General features: G+C 38.6%; 2 protein-coding genes across 3 annotated transcripts in view; both read left to right on the top strand.

Annotated features, from left to right (window-relative positions):
• Nucleotides 1-14,551, top strand: part of LOC140201320 (proteasome activator complex subunit 4-like) — a 140,901-nt gene extending 126,350 nt beyond the window's left edge. For both annotated transcript variants that reach the window (XM_072265203.1, XM_072265204.1), the window contains 6 exons: nucleotides 450-578; nucleotides 3,121-3,276; nucleotides 5,370-5,532; nucleotides 5,738-5,871; nucleotides 6,722-6,860; nucleotides 13,580-14,551. In XM_072265203.1, the coding sequence (XP_072121304.1) occupies nucleotides 450-578; nucleotides 3,121-3,276; nucleotides 5,370-5,532; nucleotides 5,738-5,871; nucleotides 6,722-6,856 (717 nt within the window). In that variant the 3' untranslated portion in view covers nucleotides 6,857-6,860; nucleotides 13,580-14,551. The remainder of the gene's footprint in view (nucleotides 1-449; nucleotides 579-3,120; nucleotides 3,277-5,369; nucleotides 5,533-5,737; nucleotides 5,872-6,721; nucleotides 6,861-13,579) is intronic.
• A 6,715-nt stretch (nucleotides 14,552-21,266) lies between these two features.
• Nucleotides 21,267-23,280, top strand: LOC140202200 (probable G-protein coupled receptor 75). The gene is given in 3 exon segments (XM_072267062.1): nucleotides 21,267-21,734; nucleotides 21,736-23,005; nucleotides 23,008-23,280. Coding segments are annotated over 3 exon segments (1,617 nt in total). The 5' UTR covers nucleotides 21,267-21,521; the 3' UTR covers nucleotides 23,142-23,280.
• The last annotated feature ends 408 nt before the right edge of the window (nucleotides 23,281-23,688 follow it).

Below are 23,688 nucleotides of genomic sequence, written 5' to 3'. Positions count from 1 at the left end.
GTACATTGTACTAATATAGAATCAGATTCGAAAAAACTAGGTGTAAAAGTTTGGTTGAGAGTGGTTCAAATTTTGGCATAGCAGCTTACTGCAGTGAGGAATCATTGTCTCATGCCTCTTAATGTTTGAGCTTCTGTTTTGATGCTAGATGTTTTTCTCATTGTTAAATGAGTGAAGTAAAAAAGATTAGCAGATTAATTTTTCTCTCAAGTTATTAAATTAGGTTCCTAAATTAATGAATTTAAAAACATTAACTCAAGGTAATTTTCCTCTGAGTCATTTGAATATTAAAATTCCTATACATCTGAAGAAATTTTATATCTGTTCTTATAGATGGTAATTGATAGCATTTTTCTTGGCCAACAAATTTGTCCTATTGATGCATTGAATCTGTGTTGCAAAAGTTGTACTGACACTCTAAGTTACTTTTTATTGCTTTTTAAATTTAGATTGCTCCAGTGGAAAATGACGAGAGCTATGATGAACTCAAGAGAGATGCTAAGATGTGTTTATCACTCATGTCTCAGGGATTGCTATATCCCCAGCAAGTTGCTATGGTACTAGATATTATGAAACAGGTAAATGGTATATTTTGATATGCTGACTCTTTATTTTAGGAGTTTAATTTTAGAAGTGCCTCTGGAAGTACAACATGCATCAGTAAAGATGGCTGCTTGCAAGACCTAGACCATCAGACTGTAAGATATAGGAGCAGAATTTGGCCATTTGGTCAATTGAGTCTCCTCCACCATTTCATCATGACTGATCCAATTTTCCTCTCAGCCCCACTCTCCTGCCTTCTCCCCTTATCCCTTCATTCCCTGACCGATCAAGAATCCTCTGATTTAAAGGCACATAAAGACTAGGCCTCCACAGCTGCCTGTGCCAAAGAATTCTACAGATTCACCACTCTCTGACAAAATAAATTCCTCCTAATTGTCAATCTAAAATAACTCCCTCTATTCTGAGGCTCTGAGTCTTTGACTCTCCCACCATAGGAAACATCCTCTCCACATCCACTCTATCAAGGCCTTTCATCATTCAATAGGATTCAATGAAGTTAACCTTCCCCCATTCTTCTGAATTCTAGTGAATACGGGCCCAGAGTCATCAGATGCTCTTCATATGACAAGCCACTCAATCCTGGAATCATTTTCATGAACCTCCTTTGAACCCTTGACTTCACTGGATTAAAATTTAGAAAACAAAATATAAAATACTGTAGTTGCATGAAACCTGAGAATTGAGTTTCTGCTTTGAATGTAATTGGTGATGAGGTATGAACTCAGCCTGATACTTTTTAGCTTTTAGCACTAAACAGTCTCCGATTAATTAACCCAGTCACTCTGTTTCATTTTTTTTTAATTTAGCAAATCATTTAGGAAAGGTAACTTACTAAAATGTAATATAGCTGAAAATTGTTTCTACAAACCTTGTATGTAAAATCATCTTTCCAAATTAATGCCAATTTGCATCTTGAGTACTGTGCATAGTATTGTGCTCCTCATGTAAGGAAAGATGTTAATGCATTAGAAGCAGTTCAGAGATGTTTTACTGGATTTGGGTCAATTATCTTGTGAGGAAAATTTGTACAGGTTACACCTGTGCCTGTTAGAGTTCATAAGAGGAAGAGTGGATTTGACTGAAACAATAAGATCCCAAGTGGTCTCGAATGGATATAGAGAAGATAATTCCTCTTCTGGCAGGCTATACAACTTGGAGAAAAGGGATTAGCAATTTAAGAGAGAGTTGAAGTAGTGTTGTTTGCTGTCAGGGCATAGTCTTAGGAACACTTTCCTTTGTAGGACCATGGACAGTGTTTTTGAATATTTTTAAAGGTAGAGGGATATGTTGGTGATGAGGTGTAAAAGGCTACATTGTAACCTTAACTACATATTTTGGCCATGTGCTAAGTCAAATATAATTATAAATAAATAAGCAATATTTATTTAGTGCTGCCTGTAAGGAGTTTGTATGTATTCCCCGTGACTGTGTGGGTTTCCTCTGGGTGCTCTGGTTTCGCCCATATAACCATATAACAATTACAGCACGGAAACAGGCCATCTCGGCCCTTCTAGTCTGTGCCGAACTCTTACTCTCACCTAGTCCCATCGACCTGCACTCAGCCCATAACCCTCCATTCCTTTCCTGTCCATATAGCTGTCCAATTTAACCTTAAACGACAACATCGAACCTACCTCAACCACTTCTACTCGAAGCTCGTTCCACACAGCTACCACTCTCTGAGTAAAGAAGTTCCCCCTCATGTTACCCCTAAACTTTTGCCCTTTAACTCTCAACTCATGTCCTCTTGTTTGAATCTCCCCCACTCTCAATTTAAAAAGCCTATCCACATCAACTCTATCTATCCCCCTCATAATTTTAAATACCTCTATCAAGTCCCCCCTCAACCTTTCTCTGAAACTTAGGTGTTGAAACCCAGGTAACATTCTAGTAAATCTTCTCTGTACTCTCTCTATTTTGTTGGCATCTTTCCTATAATTCGGTGACCAGAACTGTACACAATACTCCAAATTTGGCCTTACCAATTTCTTGCACAATTTCAACATTACATCCCAACTCCTGTACTCAATGCTCTGATTTATAAAGGCCAGCATACCAAAAGCTTTCTTCACCACCCTATCCACATGAGAGTCCACCTTTGGGGAACTATGCACCCTTATTCTTAGATCCCTCTGTTCTACTGTATTCTTCAATGCCCTACCATTTACCATGTATGTCCTATTTTGATTAGTCCTACCAAAATGTAGCACCTCACATTTATCAGCATTAAACTCCACCTGCCATCTTTCAGCCCACTCTTTTAACTGTCTGAAATCTCTCTGCAAGCTTTGAAAACCTACTTCATTATCCACAACTCCACCTATCTTAGTATCATCTGCATATTTACTAATCCAGTTTACCACCCCATCATCCAGATCATTAATGTATCTGACAAACAACATTGGACCCAGTACAGATCCCTGAGGCCTCCAATCTGACAAACAGTTATCCACCACTACTCTCTGGCGTCTCCCATCTTTTGAATATAAAGAAGTCACTTACATTTTGCTTACTATGTTCTTGTTAATCATTTTGGATCTATTTTTATCTACACAGACATCAGAGAGCAGTTCTTGGCATGCAAAATACACTGTTTTGACTTACCTCCAGACCATGGTGTTCTACAATCTCTTTGTATTTTTGGACAATGAACAGGCTGTCCAAGATATAAGATGGCTTGTCATAAAACTTTTGGAAGATGAACAATTAGAGGTAAGCTAATCTCACTGCAGAGGTACAATGGTAGGTCTCAACCCAAGCCACAATGAACATGTTTTCTTAAATTCAAAAAATTTGCAAAGACCGTATTGTGAATATTTTATATGCTGAAGTTGTTCTCTCTGCTTTGATTAATTGGAACTACTTGAGCTTCACGTTCAGATGAGAAGTTTTAGTCTCTTAATGAAATTTTAACCTTTCAACCAGTAAATTCTGTTTTTATAAATGGTTTTCTTACTATCCTAGTGTAAGATCACCTTCTCTTGTCTGGGATAGATTGCCACTGTCCTAGCTGGGGCAGCAAAAAAAATCCTGTTACTCTTCATGGTTTTGGTGTATGGTGAAAGGTGTACAAAGGCTGTGTGGTTGAATAAAATGAGAAGAAATGGGTAATTAAACCAAGGAAAGGAATGAGCAGATTGGGATAGAATAGAAAAGTGTTGGAATACAATTGAGAGTAAGGGACATTAGATAATGTATAAATGAGTACATCTTTGAATTGTGTGATTGTTATTTACACCGATTGAAGATTAAATTACTTTGTGTGATTTGAAGGCACAGTATCGCAAGAATGTAATAAAAGTACTATTTTAAAAGTAATACTTTACTATACCCTTCTCGTTGCCCTTCTTTCGATACACTGAATTCTGCTTCTCTTCTCCCCTCTCCTCTCACTCCCACATGCTCCTTTCTTCCCTTTTCCTGCATTAGTTCAATTATCCCTCTAAATCTTTACTTTTGCGTTGCTTATGTGCCCCTGCAATTGAACATTTTGGTAAATTGATACATGACTTGATCTCATACCACTGATGGCTGTTCCCAAGAAAGTTGGGAAGACTTAGATTATAGCTGTGCATTCATTTGCTAAAGGTAGAACCTAGTTGCTCAATTAGAATAAAGCTAATACAGGAAGATTTATGAATAATTTTTCCTATCTCATCCCTTGTTTATTCAATAATAAATCAAGATCAACATTGGGCATTGGATAGTGTGATACAACTTTCCAGATCCTGATCCAGTGGCTTTACTTCTTCATATGATTTCTCACTATTACAGCTTCTCATCCACAGTCTTCATTACTACATGTTAAATAATGAAGAATTCTCACAGTGTCAAGCATTCATCCTCCAACCGAATACCAGAGCCAAGCATTCAAAGCCATTTGTCAACTCATCGTTTGCATAAAATTGAATGTTGCTCTTGTTCACAAAGCAGTCACTGAGTTTTATAAAGAATGAAATTGCCAAAGTCCAAAGAACTGAAACTTTAGAACACACTAGAAATCTGAATATTACCTTAGAAATCTATCACTGATGTGTTTTGAAACTACAATTCACCTTCCTGTCCAATACATTAATTTCTGAAGAACTTAGATAAAAAGCAGTCCAGCCATTAATTTGGAGATAGCAGAAGGATTACATTTGGAAGAATTATGATTATAGTTTTATACTGTAATGAGAGTTTTGTATTTGTAACAATTGCATACATCTATGTAATTACACAAATTCTTTCTTTGTATATCTGATTCTTCGCAGCTTTCATATATCAAAATTGAGTGCAATTGCTTTGCCACCAGCTACATTTTTAATAGATTCGAATTAACAATATTGTCCACTAATTTAGCTGTTACTGTCAGGAATTTTACTGTGTGAGCAATTCCACATTTTCCCATCAACTTAATTTGATGCAGTGAATTGATTATTGATGAAATGAGAGAAATGAGATTTGTTGTTCGAAGTTTGTTCGAAATCTGACATTTAACATGCTTAAATTGCTGGTACTGAAGGAAATGCCAGATTGTAGGAATATTCAAAGGCTTCCAAATAGTGTGGAGAAACATGATCAGAGCCTTGCAGACAAAGCATATGCAACAGGCGAATCTTAAAACTGTTGTGCATATTGAAAGGAAGTAATGAAATAGTTATTTTGGGGTTTCTTGTGATACCGTAGGGATGGTCATGAATGATGCAGAATTGTGTTGAATAATACTGTGATATTGTAGGGATGGTCACGATGCAGAATTGTGTGTTGAATGTACTGTGTAAACCTTGAATATGAAGTGATGCCTGTCTTTTTACTGCTTACAGACGAGAGAGATGGCTGCTATCACCTTGAGTGGTCTGTTGCAGTGCAATTTCTTAACTATGGATTCTGCCATGCAGCTGCACTTCGAACAGCTGTGCAAGACCAGACTTCCAAAAAAGAGGAAGCGAGACCCGGGCACAGTAGCAGATACAATTCCTGCAGCAGGTAAGAACAAATAAGTTTATGAATTTTTTTTAAAACTAACTTTCATTAATATGATTAGTGTAAATTGTATTTGTTCCCAATCATTCTTTACTGGACTATCTAGCAGCTGGAGCGATAATGAGTTTACCAACATTAAAAGCAATGTTAGGATAGATAAATGCAGATGATAGTGTAAAATTTTTAATATTTTTCATGATCTCAATAGATTTGGTTCGTCGGCATGCTGGAGTGCTAGGATTAAGTGCCTGCATCTTATCAAGTCCATATGAAGTGCCCACTTGGATGCCACAGCTTCTGATGAACCTCAGTGGTCACCTAAATGACCCACAACCTATAGAGGTAAATAGATGCTGTTTAGAGAAATTACTTCTCTGATGTTTTATTATCGGCAGAAATAAGAATTTATTTGCATAGAAAATGAAAACTGAATCGATCAGAAATACAAAATTTCCTTTGTTTAATCTACGATCAGAACTGCAGTTGCTCATCTCCAATCATGTTCCAAATCATTAAGTTATGCAGGAACTTGATAGAAATCTTAGACTTAGTGATTTGGATGAAGTTTACAGCAGACTAATTTGTTGCCTCAGTGTGAATTGGAATGTCCCACTTTCATAATCTTATAACAAAGGTGGAAGTCATTTGGCATGAAGGTCCTGCTAGCTCCCAGTGGAGCAATCCTTTACCCTTCTCCTTATTTCTCTATACCCAGATAATATATTCTCTCACACATCTTTCAACATTTTTGATTCTTTTTTCCATTAGTTAATTTACCAGTTAACCTACTGTCAGGATCTTAGTGGTCAAGAAGAGACTGTAGAATTTCCAAGGTCAGACTGAACTTGAGTCTCTGGAACTGAAAGGCAGCAGTGTTAACTGATGTGTCTTAATGGCACTGAAGGACTGAAAATCACTTACAATTTTAAATGTTCATTTTTAAAGTGAGGGCAGTATTTAGGAATCATTAACAATTATTACTTTTTTGGAGTGTTTATGTAGGAAATTCATATGTAATTTGAAATAAATTAAAATGAACTGAGAGGTTAAAGATTAATTTCTTTTTTGGTGAACAATGTGATGATGCACATAAAAGGCCCACCAACTCGGGATGATTTGCAAGTATATAACTTTTGGCATAGTTATCCATTTTTGTTCAACATACTCTACTAAAATTCTCTTGTTTTCACAGATGACCGTGAAAAAAACATTATCTAATTTTCGAAGAACTCACCACGATAACTGGCAAGAACATAAGCAGCAGTTCACAGATGATCAGTTAGTGATTCTTGCAGACCTCCTTGTGTCACCATGTTATTATGCCTGAGGAGGTATAACAGCTATTGAAATCAAATACTATAAAACAAAAGTTTTTTATCACACGCAGCCTTTTGCATTTGCTACTGCTGTGCATAGATTCCATAAATTAACCCATAAATTAATGTTTTCTGTAAAAAATGAGTTGATTTTCAATGATCATATTTTGGTATCTGCATTTTTGGAGGCTGAGGTACTAAAACAGGTTTGGAATTGATCTGAAGTGCACTATTACAGGCTTGGTGTCCAAATGCTGGTGGCTGGTAATCAGGATTTGCCAGAAAGCTGAACACTTCTGGATGTTAAATTGAGTCCTAGTAGAGTCATTGCTGCTTTATTGATGGTGGCATGGTAGTCTAGTTCCATTCACTTACCTTTTGGAACTGACCAATCATAGCCCAAGGCACCCAACATTACACTGGAAGCAGATAAGCACAGAATAAATGACAAGTAATAGAATTTTTGCATTATCCGAAATCTGAGTAACTCCAGTATCCAGTTAGACCTGAGTGTACCAGATTCTGAACACCGGACCTGAACGGTGAAGATGCATGAACAAATTTAAAACTGAACTTTTTTTAACAGCGGCTGCAATTCTCAGTGCCAATCATAAACCTTCATTTATTTTGTAATTGTGCTGATGAGGCCAAGACTTAAATACTGGACGTCATTACAAAAGGCAGTGAATGAAGGGAAGATTCATACATGAAACTTGATTGCATGTTTTGGATTTGCTGCTTACTTTCACATTTTTTTGACTTCCTCTTTCCTCTTAAAATGATAAGTATCTACTCCATTCAGAATTTGAAGAGTTAATTGCTTTCACCTGTATTGGGAGATTGTTTTCTAACCCCTTGATTAGATCTCCCAGATGAGATATAATGCACATTATTTTTCTATCTAAGTTACAAGATTAAAAGAGATGATAGAGCACTTTCAATATAGACAAAAATGTTTTCATTGGCAAGATGTCTTCAATCTGCTACATAGATGTTTTACTTTTGTACTACTAGCTTCACTGAATTGGACTATGTCATTCATAATTATAATGGCAATGTGTGGGCCAAGGTTAGACTGAAGAAATTTCTATAAGTACAAAAATCACTAATAACTACATAATAACTAGGTATGTGTTTTCAAGGTTGTATGTTTCTTGGTCATCCAAGACACTTTGTCCAAAGTACCTGTTCACATTAAGATCAATAAAGTACTTTAATAATTTATGTAAGCTGCCTCTCATCCTTCTCAAGAAGACAGTAAAGGCTTAAAATGCTGCTTTCCAGACAATATGAAATGTGTAGCAATGAAAAATATATGAAACAATTATGTTTTCTTATAAGTTGGAATAGATAAACCATATGTGGTATGGGAAGCCAAATTAGAGGATGCATTAAAAATAAATTCATAATTGAAGATTTTCGTTATGCACAGAATATTTAGTTGTGAAGTATAAAGTGTTTTTCTAGAACACATTTCTGTAGTTAAGTCAATGGGTTTCCACCAGGAAGGAAGGAAGGAAGCCTTTTTGGCCAGATTCTAAGCACTGAAGAAGATAGAATTTCTAAAACCATGGTGACAATAAAATAGTTTCATTGAAAATATAATTGTTGAAATTACAGACTCTTGACTGACAAAATAAGAACATTGTAGTAAAATAAAGGAATCCACACATTAAAAGAAAATCCTATTTTAGTAATGAGAAATATTCAAATTTTAGATGGAAAAATTTAAAAACAGGTAAATCTCATTGAAGGAAAAATTGACATGAATAACTAGAGTAGTTAAATAAGGTATTTAAGGAACTTAAGTGGACACAAAATATTGGAAAGCTAGAAAATAAGTCATCGGAGGCTAAGTTAAAGTCACAATCCTTTTTTTCAAAACAAAAGAAAGCAGAAGAAAATATTTTGTAGATACGTTGCAATTGCAGGAGGTGGATGAATAATAAATGAAAAGATGGAGGGAGGTCTGTAATTCTGAGGCAAGGTTTCAGAGTAGAGGTTATCTTTGAAACTGAAAGGATTAAACTCTTGGGAAGGGTGTTATGTATTTATCAGTAAGATTTTTAAAGTGCCATTTTTCCTTCACGTAATTCTATAAGGTTGCTAGGAATAAAAGCAATGCCATTCATGTGAACTGGATAAATTTTTAAATAATTAGTACATTGAATAGAGGCTACTCAGAAGTCAGTGAATAGGGACAGGTGGCTGGGGAGGCCAGGTCATTGGGTGTATTTAAGGTGGAGGTTAGTAGGTTCTTTATTAGTCAGGACATGAAAGATTACTTGGAGAAGGCAGGATAGTGGGGTTGAGGGAAAATGGATCAACCATGATGAAATGGACCAGACTTGATGTGCTGAATGCTCTAATTCTGCTCCTATCTCTTATGGTCTCACAATATAAAATTTGATTTAAAGAAAAAATGGACTTGAATAGAAATGTATGGATATCTTTGCTGTACTTGAGTTTTTTTTTAGTTATTTTGGGATCAACCCATTGCTGGTAGGCCATCTTTAGTAGCTTTTGAATGGTGTTGCATTGAAGTGGCATTGAGTCAATTACATTGGTGGGTCTGATAGTATAAATGAGCCTGACATTGGATTACCTCCTCTGTACAAGATGAGTTTTGTTTTAACCATCAATCAGATACTCCCCCCACCCCCCACCCCCAAATTTCAGATTATTAACTCAATTTAAATTCCTCAGTTGCTTTGGTGGCAGGTCTTTCGATTCTGCAATTCTGGTCCCTGGGTTGTCAGTCCAGCCCTTTGGATTATTAGCCTGGTAATTTAACTTCTGTGCTACCACCACACCCACATTCCTGATTTCAGATCCTTCCTTTGCCTTGACCTACCTTCCCAGCCCACGCTGTCTGAAATCGTCTTGTTCCTCCAATTCTGGCAAATTGCATCTCCCAAATTTTAATTACACCATTGGTGACCATAATTTCACCCCCCCCCACCACCCTCCCCAAAAGCAAGAACATTTCTATTTTTCTGCCTTGCATTCCTCCTTTAAGACACGCTGAAAACAAACCAGTCAAAGTTTAGACACGAGACTACAGATGCTGGAGTCTGGAGTAAAGCACGAGATGCTAGAAAAACTCAGTGGGTCAAATGAGGAGTCTTGACCCAAATTTCTTCCATCGATTCTGCCTGGCCCATTGAATTCCTCCACCATCCCGTGTGATTGGCCAAGTTTTTTTTTGGCTTTCTACCTGAAATTTGCTTATGTGATTCAGATCATTTATCTAATAATGCTTCTATAAAACTTGATCTACTATAATCATCATCATCATCATCATCAGGTACCATGCCCAGTTTGAGCTTTGACTGCCATGGTCCACACACTCCTGTTTCGGGTCAAGTGGGTCAATTCATTGGTATCCATTTCCAGTTCTCTGGCTGCTGTCTCCATCATCATTTGTCTTTGCCTTCCTCTTGCTTTCTTCCCTTCAATCTTTCCCATAATTACCGTGCATTCTAACTCCTTTCCTAATCACATGTCCAATGAAGTCACGTTGCCTTCTCATGATCTCATACATTATTTCTATTTTTGTGCTTGCTCTGTTCATGACATCCTCGTTAGATATTCATTTTGTCCATGATATTCTTTGCATCCTCCTCAAAAACTACATCTCTGCTGCTTCAATTCGTTTCCTCATGTTACTAGGTAGTGTCCAACATTCTGAGCCATATAACATAACTGGATTAAGGTGACATTTCAGTGCTCTGAGGTGGGTTGTCATGCCTAGTTTAGTGTTGGTCAGTATACTCTTCATTCTTGTAAAGGTGTCTTTTGCTATCCCTATTCTTCTTTTGATGTCCATGTCGCACCTGCCATCTGATGTCATCCAGCTTCCTAAGTAGGAAAAGCTCTGTACTTGTTTTATGTCTTCCCCATTTATTCTCAGCCTACAGATAGGATTCTCCTTCTTTTTGGAAATCACCATACATTCTGTCATTTTGCAGTTGATAGATAGACCCATTTTTGCACTTTCTTCAACAACTATTGTCAATTAAGTTTTGTAGTTCTTCCTCCGTACTTGCAATTAACAGTGTCATCCGCATATCTAAAATTATTGATGTTTTCGCCGCCAACTTTGATACCCAAGATGTCTCTTATTTTTTGTAATATTGTTTCACTGTACACATTAAACAAATCAGGGGAGGAAACACACCCTTGTCTAACGCCTCTCTTTACTATAATAAAAGCATTATAACCTTCTTTGAATTTTTGGTTCTCAGGAATGTGGCTGTAAATTATTTTTTTAAATCTGGATTTATAAGTATCATAGTTTTCTGAATAAAAACAAGTAGAAAAGGTTTGAACATGAACAATTGGATTGAGAGTCGTAAATAAGTATAGGAGGACATATTATTGTGGTGGCAGTGTAACGAGAGGCCAATAGGTTTGTTGAACTCTTGCATTAATATATTGTGTGTGCAGTTGTGACATCATTTATGGAAAGGGTATAAATGCAATGGAACATTGTCAAGTGATTCACGGAATTTTCCAGGGATAAGAGGTACCAGTTATAAGGGAAACATGAAAAGTTTGTGTACTTTATTTGGAGATACAGCATGGAACTGCCCTGTTTAGCCCAATGAGCCATGCCGCCCTATTTAACCCTAGCCTAATCACAGGACAAATTAAATGACCAATTAACTTACTAACTGGTATGTCTTTGGACCTTGGGAGGTAACCAAAGCACCCAGAGGAAATCCAAGTGGTCACAGGGAGAATGTATAAACTCCATACAAATGGGGCCAGAATTGAACTCGGAACTTGACACCTCGAGCTGTAATAGTGTCGCCCCAACTGCTGTGTTGCCATGGCACCCCAGTTAACTCTTCTTATTGGACATAAGAAGTTGATCTGATGGAGACATCTGTAGTTCAGACCTATTTTCCCCCTCTTGCTTGATTTCTACTAATGCTGTTAATTTATCCTTTGTTCTTTCCTGATTTTATTGGTCCTCAGTTAACTTCCACAGCTGCTGGTTTTCTGATATTTTGCCTTGTACTGAAGCTAGTCCCTTGCAAGTACTGATTTTCCTTTCTATTCAACTGTCATTGCAGGCTTCTGTCTTCAGCCTGACATTATCCATTTACCCTTCATTGCTGCATAATACTAAGTCTTTCATCTTGTGTCCTTATCCCACAGTCTGGTTCTTTGAACACACTTTGACTGAAGTGCTTGCTAGTCACCTAACTTACTTTCCTGACTCGTAACTAACATTATAATCAGTTATTCCTGTTGCTAACACTCAGCCGAAAATCTCTCTTTACAAATCAAAACCTTATTTCCAAACTGTTATCTCTCCAGGGTCTTTGATCATTATGCTGCTTTACAAAGCTGTTACCATATCTCCTAAGCTTAACTGCTCTGTTTTGTTGCCTTTTGGCCATCTACTTTTGAATTCATTTATGCCTAGGTCATTTCCAGATGTGATTATTGCAATGTCCTTCTGGGACGTCAATTTAATTTTACCCCCTCATTCACCTCTAATTTTCTACCCAGTATCCTATTGTTGCTGTCAGCACTGTGTTTGCAAACTTTGGTCTTTCTCACCCTCCTCTCTAAATTCTGTAATTCTCTTTCAAATATTTATGCATTTTATTTATTATACTCCATTATATATAATAGCATATATGAGAAAACAAAATGCTAAATGGAGTAGATTATAACACTTCCATTTTATTCCACTGAATGGGCCTCACTATGAAGTTCTCTGCAATTTCCATTCTACCTCATCATCCTTCATCTTTCTTTTGCTGTTTTGAGATGAATATGGGAAACCCACCTCATTGAATGAACTGGTCACTTCAAATAATGTACTCATTGTGTTTAAGTTATGTGTCAAGCAGAGCAATTAGATTTTTTTCAAAAGGAAGAAAATAAATTCAAGGGAAGTACATTTACTGTTGAATTTACTCCCCTCCTCTCCCCACCTTCTAACTCTGACACCTCATCTTTTTTCCTGCAGTCCTGATGAAGAGTCTTGGCCTGAAGCGTCAACTATACTCTTATTCATAGATGCTGCCTGGCCTGCTGAGTTCCTTCAGCATTTTGTGTGTGTTGCTTGGACTTCCAACATCTGCAGATTTTCTCTTGTTGAGTTTGTTACTGTTGAATTTGTTTCCTTAAAGTTTATCAAATCATACCTTATGGAATTCTGTTTACACTATTTAATGCATGTGGGCTTTATTGATGACATATTTATTGCCCATCCTGTTGGCTCTTGAGAAGGTAATGGTGAGTTATGTTGACCAGCTGTGCTGAATACCAATAGAATCTAAGAGGGATCTTAATGTGAATAAAATAGCACCCCTACACTTAAGAGCCAAATGACCCTGTTTCAGTACTACATATCTATAATTTCATTCTATTCACTTTCTCCTTTTTAATCCTGAATCTTGCTGGAGTCTTCTATATTTTGAGGATTTTTGTAAATCACTTATAGTAGGTTGATCTTTTGTTCCATTTCTGTTTGGTTCCACTTTGATGTCTAATTTCGACTGTGTACAGGTGAATGTGATGTTAGATTCATCATAATTCTAGTTACGCCAAATATTCAATGTACAGATTAATGTGTAGAGGGGAAATTAAGGTGAGAAATAAAAGAGTAAACATTGCATTTGATCTCCAACATTAAGTCTAATCTGATGGGTACCTTTGATATATCGAATTAAAACAAAATTCTCACTATATTTTTCCTCTTTTCCTTTTAGATAGTAGTTCTAATGACACTAAAGGAAAAGAGTATTGGTGCTACCACTATTGAACAATGGAGAACATTTATTTTGTACATATGCCTGAGAATCCCATTTAACCATACAAATCTCTGAAGACCCAAGGAAGCTGCAAATACTAATATTTTGTGTTCTTAAAGATATGGAGATATTTTTTTCAATCCAAGTAAATAATTCACCAAACGGTAGACATTATGTACATAAATGTGTTTAGTGGAATTTTGACTTTGTTTATAATATGTAGACAATACTGCTTTTGCTAATTTACAGAAATTGTAATTAAAAAACAAATCACTTTGCTGAATTTGTACAGCTCTTGTACAGTTTTTGCTCTAAATATCCTAATTTCTTGATTGTTAAGATGGTTGGCTATTTAATTGACACATTTCATAACTGTTATTTAGGGCTGTAAAGGAAATGTAAAAACTGTACAAAGAGGAGATAAAAATACATTTGTACAGAATGTAATCTTTAAAGACGTGGTGTTGTGATACTGAGCTTCATTTGTAATGGTGTGAATGTTTAGTGGTTCTGTCTTCAGATCATATGCTTTTTCTCATAGTTCTGTAGCTATACTTTCAAGTAAATACATTTTATCATAAGTTTTGCTTTAATGCTTAAAGTTTACCCTGCTGGTTTGGTGCCTTCAAGATCATTTTAATGTCTTGGAGTCTGAACTTTTTATTAAATTAATTTAAGAACTTTATTAAATTTCACTATCTTCATTTGCTTTTCCCAATTACTTAGTATTTGTTACAATGTATGAAAGGCCGGTATCAAAAGTACTATCCTTTAACATGCAGTTGATGCACTGAAAAACCGTGGGTAAAAGGTCAGATCATATGATTGCACTTTTTCAAAGACTTAACCACTATAAAGGGTTGTGTCAAAAGAAGTGGTTTTAGATGAGCTATCATATTTTAAAGCCAATAAATGGATTGTTTTGTTACAGACCTGCATTGCTTGTTGGGAATGTATATAACAATGTAAAGTCTTTTAAGGCTGGAGAGAAATGTAGTACAAAAACTGAGTTCTATATTTTAATAATCACAGAATAAGGAAAACCTCTCCGGATGACATTTCAGTCATGTTCTCTTTGTTGAGTTACTTATATATAACTCTCTAGTCCTGCAGAGTTGCTATTATGTTGCCTAATTTTTATGAATATAGTAGTTTGAGTCTGAGCTTCGCATAACAACCCACTAGATAATGTACTGAACAATTTGTGGAGCCTAAATAGAAAGGGGAATTCATTTTACTTAACTCCATTTGGATAAATATCAATGCAATAATACAGTGATACTTACTCCATTGATGTTCATTTCTCCATTTTGAGAGGTAATGATTTCCTCCATGCAAGTCTTTGTTGCCAGTCTTTCCAGAAAATTGCATGAAAACATACCTATTCGTGCCAAAATTAATGGAAATCTTCTTACTACATATTGCCATCTAGAGTTTTTCAGAATTAATTTCGTATAATTTAAAAGTGCTGATGTAGAAATGTTCTCTGAGAATCTTTAAAGATCACAAAGATTCTTCTCTTGAATGTCTTGCACTTTAAAAGCATTTATAGAAGAAAACTGTATATGGATTGCTACCATTGGTGACAAATCACTGGTGAGAAGAAATGATTGTTTTTGTAAGCAAAGCTCTTTTCAACTAGATGGTACTTTGGCCAGTGGTGAATTGGAATTGTCTTTCCAGGAGACATGTTGATGCAGAGCTCCAGTCTCAAGGTCAAATATAGACAGCATTTGGGGGTGTTGCGTTCTTAAAGATCTCATCGTCTGAAAAGTGTTTTGACATATCATCGGTACAGTTGTATAAAGCTCAGTATTAATGCATCAATGCCTGCTTAAGTGTCCTAGGGCTCCAAAACATCCATGAACATTTACTGAATGTAGTTTAATAAAACTTTTGAGTATGACACAAGTACAGCTATAGTCGGTGTAAGACAACCCATTTCAGGTGATATACCTGAATCAGTGCATCATAATGTTAGTAATTCTGCAATGTATAACACATACTGTACAAAGTGAACTGTCTCTATAAATGCCCCCATTGTTTATTCAGCTCCAGCTTTGAACCCTGCGCATATTTGGGTAATTAGTTCTGAGGAGTGACGTTTTTGGTTCTGTTCTCCGGTCTATGGTGGGGGGGGGGAGGATTTAGGGAAGGTTTCTCCATGCAAGTGTAAAATGAGTCAATTTTAACTGCTGGCTCTCATAGATGAACAGACATTTCACATTTCCCAGGGAAAAATTCATGTCCATGAATGTGAATAGATTGCTTTCTGTTGTCTTTTGAAATGTTGACAATCACAGAGAAAGAAATTTGGGAGATAGAGATGATGTAGTGCATTGAATAGTTCACTATGTGATGCATCAGCATACCATTTATTAAGCAGCTACTATTTATGCTGTGTGACATGGTACCTGAATTTGTTGTAAGTTATATGACTAATCTGCAAGTTTTGGATTGGCTCCCTTCCTTGAAATTATCATTACCGTGGTGTATGAAAGCTGTTCTAAATCTAGTCAAGAAGAAAAGAAGAGCTTACGAAAGGTTGAAAAAACTAGGTAATGATAGAGATCTAGAAGATTATAAGGCTAGCAGGAAGGAGCTTAAGAAAGAAATTAGGAGACCCAGAAGAGGCCATGAAAAGGCCTTGGTGGACAGGATTAAGGAAAAGCCCAAGGCACTCTACAAGTATGTGAAGAGCAAGAGGATAAGACGTGAGAGAATAGGACCAGTCAAGTGTGACAGTGGAAAAGTGTATGGAACCAGAGGAGATAGCAGAGGGACTTAATGAATACTTTGCATCAGTCTTCACTACAGAAAAGGATCTTGGCGATTGTAGGGATGACTTACAGCGGACTGAAATGCTTGAGCATGTAGATATTAAAAAAGAGGACGTGCTGGAGCTTTTGGAAAGCATCAAGTTGGATAAGTGACTGGGACCGGATGAGATGTACCCCAGGCTACTGTGGGAGGCAATGGAGGAGATTGCTGAGCCTCTGACAATAATCTTTGCATCATCAATGAGGACAGAAGAGGTTCCGGAGGATTGGAGGGTTGTGGATGTTGTTCCATTATTCAAGAAAGGGAGTAGGGATAGCCCAGGCAATTATAGACCAGTGAGTCTTACTTCAGTGGTTGGTAAGTTGATGGAGAAGATTCTGAGAGGCAGGATATGATTAGGAATAGTCAGCGTAGCTTTGTCAAAGGCAGATTGTGCCTTATGAGCCTGATTGAATTTTCTGAGGATGTGACTAAAGACATTGATGAAGGTAGAGCAGTAGCTGTAATGTATGGATTTCAGCAAGGCATTTGTAAAAGTACCCCATGTAGGGCTTATTGAGAAAGTAAGAAGGCATGGGATCCAAGGGGACATTGCATTGTGGATCCAGAACAGGCTTGCCCACAGAAGGCAAAGAGTGGTTATAGACAGGTCATATTCTGCATGGAGTTCGGTCACCAGTGGTGTGCCTCGGGGATCTTTTCTGGGACCCCTACTCTTCAGATTTTTATAAGTGACCTGGATGAAGAAGTGGAGCAATGGGTTAGTAAATTTGCTGATGACACAAATGTTGGGGGTGTTGTGGATAGTGTGGAGGGCTGTTGGAGGTTACAGCGGGACATTGATAAGATGCAAAACTGGGCTGAGAAGTGGCAGATGGAGTTCAACCCAGATAAGTGTGAGGTGGTTCATTTTGATAGGTCAAATATGATGACAGAATATAGTATTGATGGTAAGACTCTTGGCAGTGTGGAGGATGAGAGGGATCTTGGGGTCCAAGTCCACAGGACACTCAAAGCTGCTGTGGTTAAGAAAGCATACAGTGCACTGGCTTTCATCAATCGTGGGATTGAGTTTAGGAGCCGAGAGGTGATGTTGCAGCTATATAGGACCCGGGTCACACCCCTCTTGGAGTACTGTGCTCAGTTCTGGTCACCTCACTACAGGAAGGATGTGGAAGCGATAGAAAGGGTGCAGAGGAGATTTACAAGGATGTTGCCTAGACTGGGAAGCATGCCTTATGAGAATAGGTTGAGTGATGGAGGATGAGAGGTGACCTGATAGAGGTGTATAAGATGATGAGAGGCATTGATCATGTGGACAGAGGCTTTTCCCCAGGGTTGAAATGGCTAACACGAGACGGCACAGTTTTAAGGTGCTTGGAAGTAGGTACAGAGGAGATATCAGGGGTAAGTTTTTTTTTAATGCAGGGAGTGGTGAGTGCGTGGAATGGGCTGCTGGCGACAGTGGTGGAGGCGGATACGATAGGGTCTTTTAAGAGACTCCTGGTCAGGTACATGGAGCTCAGAAAAATAGAGGGCTATGGGTAACCCTAGGTAATTTCTAAGGTAAGGACATGTTTGGCACAGCTTTGTGGGCCGAAGGGCCTGTACTGTGTTGTAGGTTTTCTATGTTTCTAAAAGACCAAAGCCATTATCTTTGTCACCAACTGCAAAATCTGTAAGCCGTATCGTTGGTTCTACTAACCATACTCAAACTCTGCACTTCAAGTTTGATCTGGCCTATTAGTAATATGGACATCTTATTTAATACAGTAATTAGTTTCTAATCTTATCTCATCTCTTTTCATTTAAATCCCGGCCATGTTCCATGTATATAACGTAACTTGGATGCAGTCATTCAGCTCTCAATCGAGCAGATAGTGAGCTTGTATTGTGCCAGGTCCTGGTTGAAATACAATAGATGAAAATTTCCAGTGCATCTGCTTGGTTGGGTCCAGTTTTAAACAGTTAGCCAGTGTTATTTCTGACCCACACTTTTTTAAAATGTCAGCAAGATGTATGATCATATGAACTAGGAGTTTGAGAAAGCCACAAGACCACTAAAGCCTGTAAACACCATTCAATAAGATCAGGACTGAAACTCCACATTCTTGCCTTCTCCCAGTAATCTTTCAGGAACCTCTCCATGTTATGGTTTTTAACTCCAGAAATTAATTGAAAGTAAAAACAGGAGCCAGGATATATTTTGTGTACAGTACTTCGTCTTTTCTTTAGACGCTCACTTATGACATGGTGGTGTAATGGCGTATGCCATTGGCGTACTTCTTACATAGACCCCATATTTATGTAAACAAAGTTCAATCAAACCATATATTTACAATATTACTCATATTGAATACACCACACTCCACCCTGCTTTGTTATGAACTCCAACTCAATATAGAGTGCATCTCAACTCAAATATGTAACATTGCTCTCTAGTCATTTTATAAGAGATAAGTCTTTTCTGACCAGGGCAGGGGTGTCATTGCTTGGCAGGAAAGACTTGGCTGTAAAAACAATCTCTAGTTGTGGGGCCTTCTCTGTGGTGGTTGTAAGAGTTGACTCTGGGACTGCAGGAAGTGGTTCTGACAGCTCTGGACACCTTTCCTCTCCAACAATTGACTCTGCTCTCCTCAACTGACTGATGTGTCATCTCCAGATGATAAAGACACAATCTCCACTATTTAGGAGAGTGGTTCAGTTCTGCCCTTAATCTTTCCAAATACCTACTTTTGATCATGTCTGAAGTCAGTAGCCAGGACTGCTTGTCCAGGAGTGAATAATTGAACCTCGGTTGAGGAGCCTTCAATTTGTCTCAGCTACTTGTCCTGCATGCTCCTTCTGTGACTGGGTTTGAGGTAATCCAAGCATGATGACAAGTGATGACCAAAGAATTGTTGATTGTACTTTTCTCCCCATAGGTGCTGCCTGGCCTGCTGAGTTCCTCCAGCCTTTTGTGTGTGTTGCTTTGATTTCCAGCATCTGCAGATTTTCTCTTGTTTGATGATTGGTGAGTTGTTGGTTGTAGAATGTGCTGCATTGTGATACACAAGGAGGAAATTGATGAGATTCTGATTCAGTGTCAGTGTTTTGTGTTCTGCTGACATTGCTTGCATTGCATTCTTTAGGCTGTGGACAAACCTTTCTGCCAAGCTATTTGTAGCTGAGTGGTATGGTGCAGATGTAATATGTCTTATTCCATTATTTTTTCAGGGATGACTGAAACTTATGCACCAAACTGTGGTCCACTGTCATTGACCAAGTGTTCTGGGACATCTTTCTGCAGATTGAGAATGGGCACTAGTAGTTGATGACTAGTAATGAGGGCAAACTCTCTCCCATATAAGTACTAGTTGAAATGCTTTTTATACCCCAAACCAGATTCAAGGCCTTTCTGTCAATCTGTGCATAATTTTTCTCAGTAAAGGAATGTGATGCAAAGGCTGTGGGGTGTTTAATTCTTTCACTTTAGCATGTGACATGACTGCATCAATACCATAAGAAGAGGTGTCACAAAAGTTTCACTGGATGATCTGGATCAGCATGTGTGAGTACATGGTCTGACACCCCATTTCACTTGCCTTTTGTATAATCAGCTCATTGCTCTGTCTTTCACAATTTCTTCCCTATCTGTAGTAATAAGGTCAAGGGGTGGAGCACAGGTTTGGCAGTAACTTGTTACAGTAATTGATGAGTCCTAAAAAAAGTCTGAAACATGCCCTTTGACCTTGGGGCATCCATCACTGCTTGTGTGACCATAATAAGTGATGTTTGGTTTAAAGAGTTAACACATGTCCTGTTGTGCTCTGAACCCATAATCTTCTGATCTCTTTAACATTGCCTTGTGATTTTGGAGATGCTCCTTGTCATCCTCACCAGTAACTATGATGTCATCCAGGGTAACACTTGACTGCCTGGGCAGTTCTGCAGTACCTGATCCATTGCTTTCTGCCAGGGAGCAGGTTGAGATGCTACTCTTAAAAATAAGCTTATTATAGCTATAAAGTCCATTGTGAGTGTTTAGGGTGAGAAACACTTGTTACTGAATTTTACTGAAATCTTAAATTTTTGAAGTCGCTGCTTTCACTGATCTTTGAGAAAGAGTATTCCAAAGATACTCAAGCCTTTGGACAAAAATAAAGTGCTTCATCTGTTTGAGATGGATAAGTATTTATTATTTAACAGTAAGTTAAACAATAAGTAGTTCATATAAATTCTAGATATTCCTGTATCCAACTTGTCAGGGTCCTCCAGTCTTAAAACATTCCTTTCACCTCTACTCTAAATTCCTGTGCACACAAGCCGAGCCCATCAAATGCCCATTCTAACAGTGCACCAAACTTGTAGTCTGATACCGGTCACTCCTGCACTCTGACATGGATCTGTCCTGTTTTCCAGCAAAGGCCGATCATGCGCTCAGACCCTCTCCAGCTCTGCAGCGGCGTGACCGAGAGCAGCCCTTGGCGCAGTGCGCCGGCTGCACGAGGAGCCGACCGGCGAAAGCCGGGCTCTGGGGGGAGCCGGTGAAAGAGCTGCTAGGAAACGGTCCTGCGCCTTCCAGGAAACATCGGTTGTGGATGGTCCTCGCCGGAGAATTAGAAGTGTTATGCCCGTCGCCGACCCTGAGGCCGCCTCTCCGCGGGAAATTAAACTTTGCCTAAATTCGGCCCGCCGAGTTCCCGTGGGATTGACGCCTATGCCCGGGATTCTGGTACAGCGCCGACGGGCAGCGCTATGCCCTGGTCAGCAGCACTAAGTGGCGGCCGGAATGATGCATCGCACGCCCCCCACGAGGTTGCTCCTGCAGGTGAGGCCGGGGCGGGATCCCGGGCTGGACGCTGGGTATCCCGGTTCAGTAAGCTGGAGGTCCTGCTCGGGCGCTACCGAGTATCAGAATTCGAACTGGTGTCCTTTGGATGCTCGAAGTGAGAATCAGTGGGAGAGTTCCTACCCTGCAGCGGTTCTCTGCCCCTTCTGTTTATTCAGGGGATGAATAGACTTCTATTTTCTGCTCTTCTGAGAAACGTTTTTACTTCAGATTTCCACCATCTGAGGATTTTAGGCACCTACCCATTGGCGTTTCAGAAACAGGTCCTCTGGGTGTCGGAGCTTAACGATGAACATAACATACAAAAGATGGCCTTTAGCCGACCAGAGCTTTCCAAATGTCATCAACAGCTCGACCGCCTGGGCCACTGGCACGGAAACAGCAGGATATATCCAGCAGCTAATCCTCACCACCAACCTAACGGCATGTACCCTCCTACTGCTTCTTGCATTCTGTCTGGGAACGTACGGCAACCTGATCGTTTTCTTGCCCTTCTTTGATCCCAGCCTTTAGAAAGTTCCGGACTAACTTTGACTTTATGATATTGAACCTGTCCTTCTGTGATCTGTTCATTTGCTCTGTGACAACACCCATGTTCGCTTATATTTTATTTTTTGATTCAGACAGCAGTGTCTCTGAGGCTTTTTGCTTCACCTTTCACCTCACCAGTGCTGGATTGGTAATAATGTCCCTCAAATCTGTGACCACAATAGCTCTCCATCGCTTGCGAATGATATTTGGACCGCAACCCAATACAACAGCTTCTTCACACTCCACACTTATCCTCACCATCAGCCTGTGGACCCTGAGCTTTACCCTCGCTACCTTTGCTACCTTTGGTACATATCCTGATAGATCCAAAGTATGCGTGCCCCTGTTTGGAAGCTCCAGTAAAGATGGTAGAGTCATTCTCTATCTGTATGTTACAGATTTTGCGTTTTGCGTGGGAGCTGTATCGGTCTCCTACCTGATGATAGCTTTTGCCTTGAAGAGGAAAGCACATCTGAGGAAGTGTGCTGTCATTACTATTGATACAATGGGACCTAACACCCTCATAAAAGCAGCTACAGAGAGTGTGCGCACTGTGAAACAACCTCTTTACCAAAATCAGAATTCCAATAATCTCCGGCACATGCAAACACACTCTTACACACAAGGACATACTCATGTGCAGGCTTCTCAAAGAGAGTTTCAACTGGTGTCCTCTGTGAAACTATCAGGCACGAAAGATTCAAAGGCTGTAATGACATGTGTTATCATTATACTCTCAGTGATAGTTTGCTGTTTGCCATTAGGAATCTCCTTCTTGCAAGATGTCTCAACACCACAGAGTAGTTTCATTTTAAATCATTTTAAGCTATTTGGATTCACGTTAATATTCTTCAAATCAGGACTAAATCCATTTATATATTCACGCAACAGTGCCGGACTCAGGAAGAGAATTCTCTGGTGCCCACAATGTATGGCTCTTAGCTGCTGCTGGCGTAAGCACAAGACTTGGTTACGAGCAGTAGGTAAAGGGAGCCTGGATGTGAACAGAAACAAATCATCTCATCATGAACTGAATTCAGCTTATATACTGTCTCCTAAACCGCAGAGAAAGTTAGTGGATCAGTCTCGTGGACCCAGTCACTCAAGTGGTAGTATATTAAACCCCAGAGTGCCTGTTGGCCACCAGAATTGTGTACAAAATAACTCAATCCCCATCAATGGAAAGATTGAGCCTTACTATAGTATTTACAAGAGCAGTTCTTCCCTGAAATCAAGCAGTCCAAACTGTCTATGAATGCTGCTTGTGGATTTGCCAAATCGCACAATGCTATGAATTACCATACAACAAAAATACAAGGTTTTGTTCTGGAGCGTGAGAATTACTTGGTTGAACAAATAATGATCCCATCAGTTTGATGGAGATGATTCAACCCACTGTGTCTGTGCTAAATTTGTTGCATGTTGGCAGCTGTGTCTGTTTTGCCTAATTATCAAAACACAATGGATGAACAGCATATAGGCATGGACATTGTAATCTCCCACCAAAGTTATTTTCACAAACATTAAACTTAATTGCCTTGTTTTAATAAATCTTCTTGCAAGAATGTTGCAACTTTTTTTAAAAAAGCTATGTTGTTTCTAAGAGCAATTTTTAAATGGCTGCTATTCCAAATATGTGAACAGTAACTGTATCACCTTGAAATATAGCACTGTTCTTATGTTGATTTACTTTCCTTAAGTTGCTTGATTTTTAATGCAGTTTTTTACCTTATTCTACAAAAGACAATATTCACTTTAACCAAATATGTTGAATGCTACATTTGCAATTCTGTTTTCATCAGTTATCGTTTCTTCAGATCCCCTAAGCCCAGAATTTTTTTCCTGGTCTCTACCACTGTCCAACAGCACATCCTAAAGTTTATAGGTCTGCTCAGAAGACAGTTATCTTTCACTTTTACCCCAC

This window comes from Mobula birostris, chromosome 8 (assembly GCF_030028105.1).
Source record: "Mobula birostris isolate sMobBir1 chromosome 8, sMobBir1.hap1, whole genome shotgun sequence".
NCBI lineage: Eukaryota > Metazoa > Chordata > Chondrichthyes > Myliobatiformes > Myliobatidae > Mobula > Mobula birostris.
Note: the sequence above shows the minus strand (reverse complement) of the source record. Positions and strands in the feature narration are given on the sequence as shown.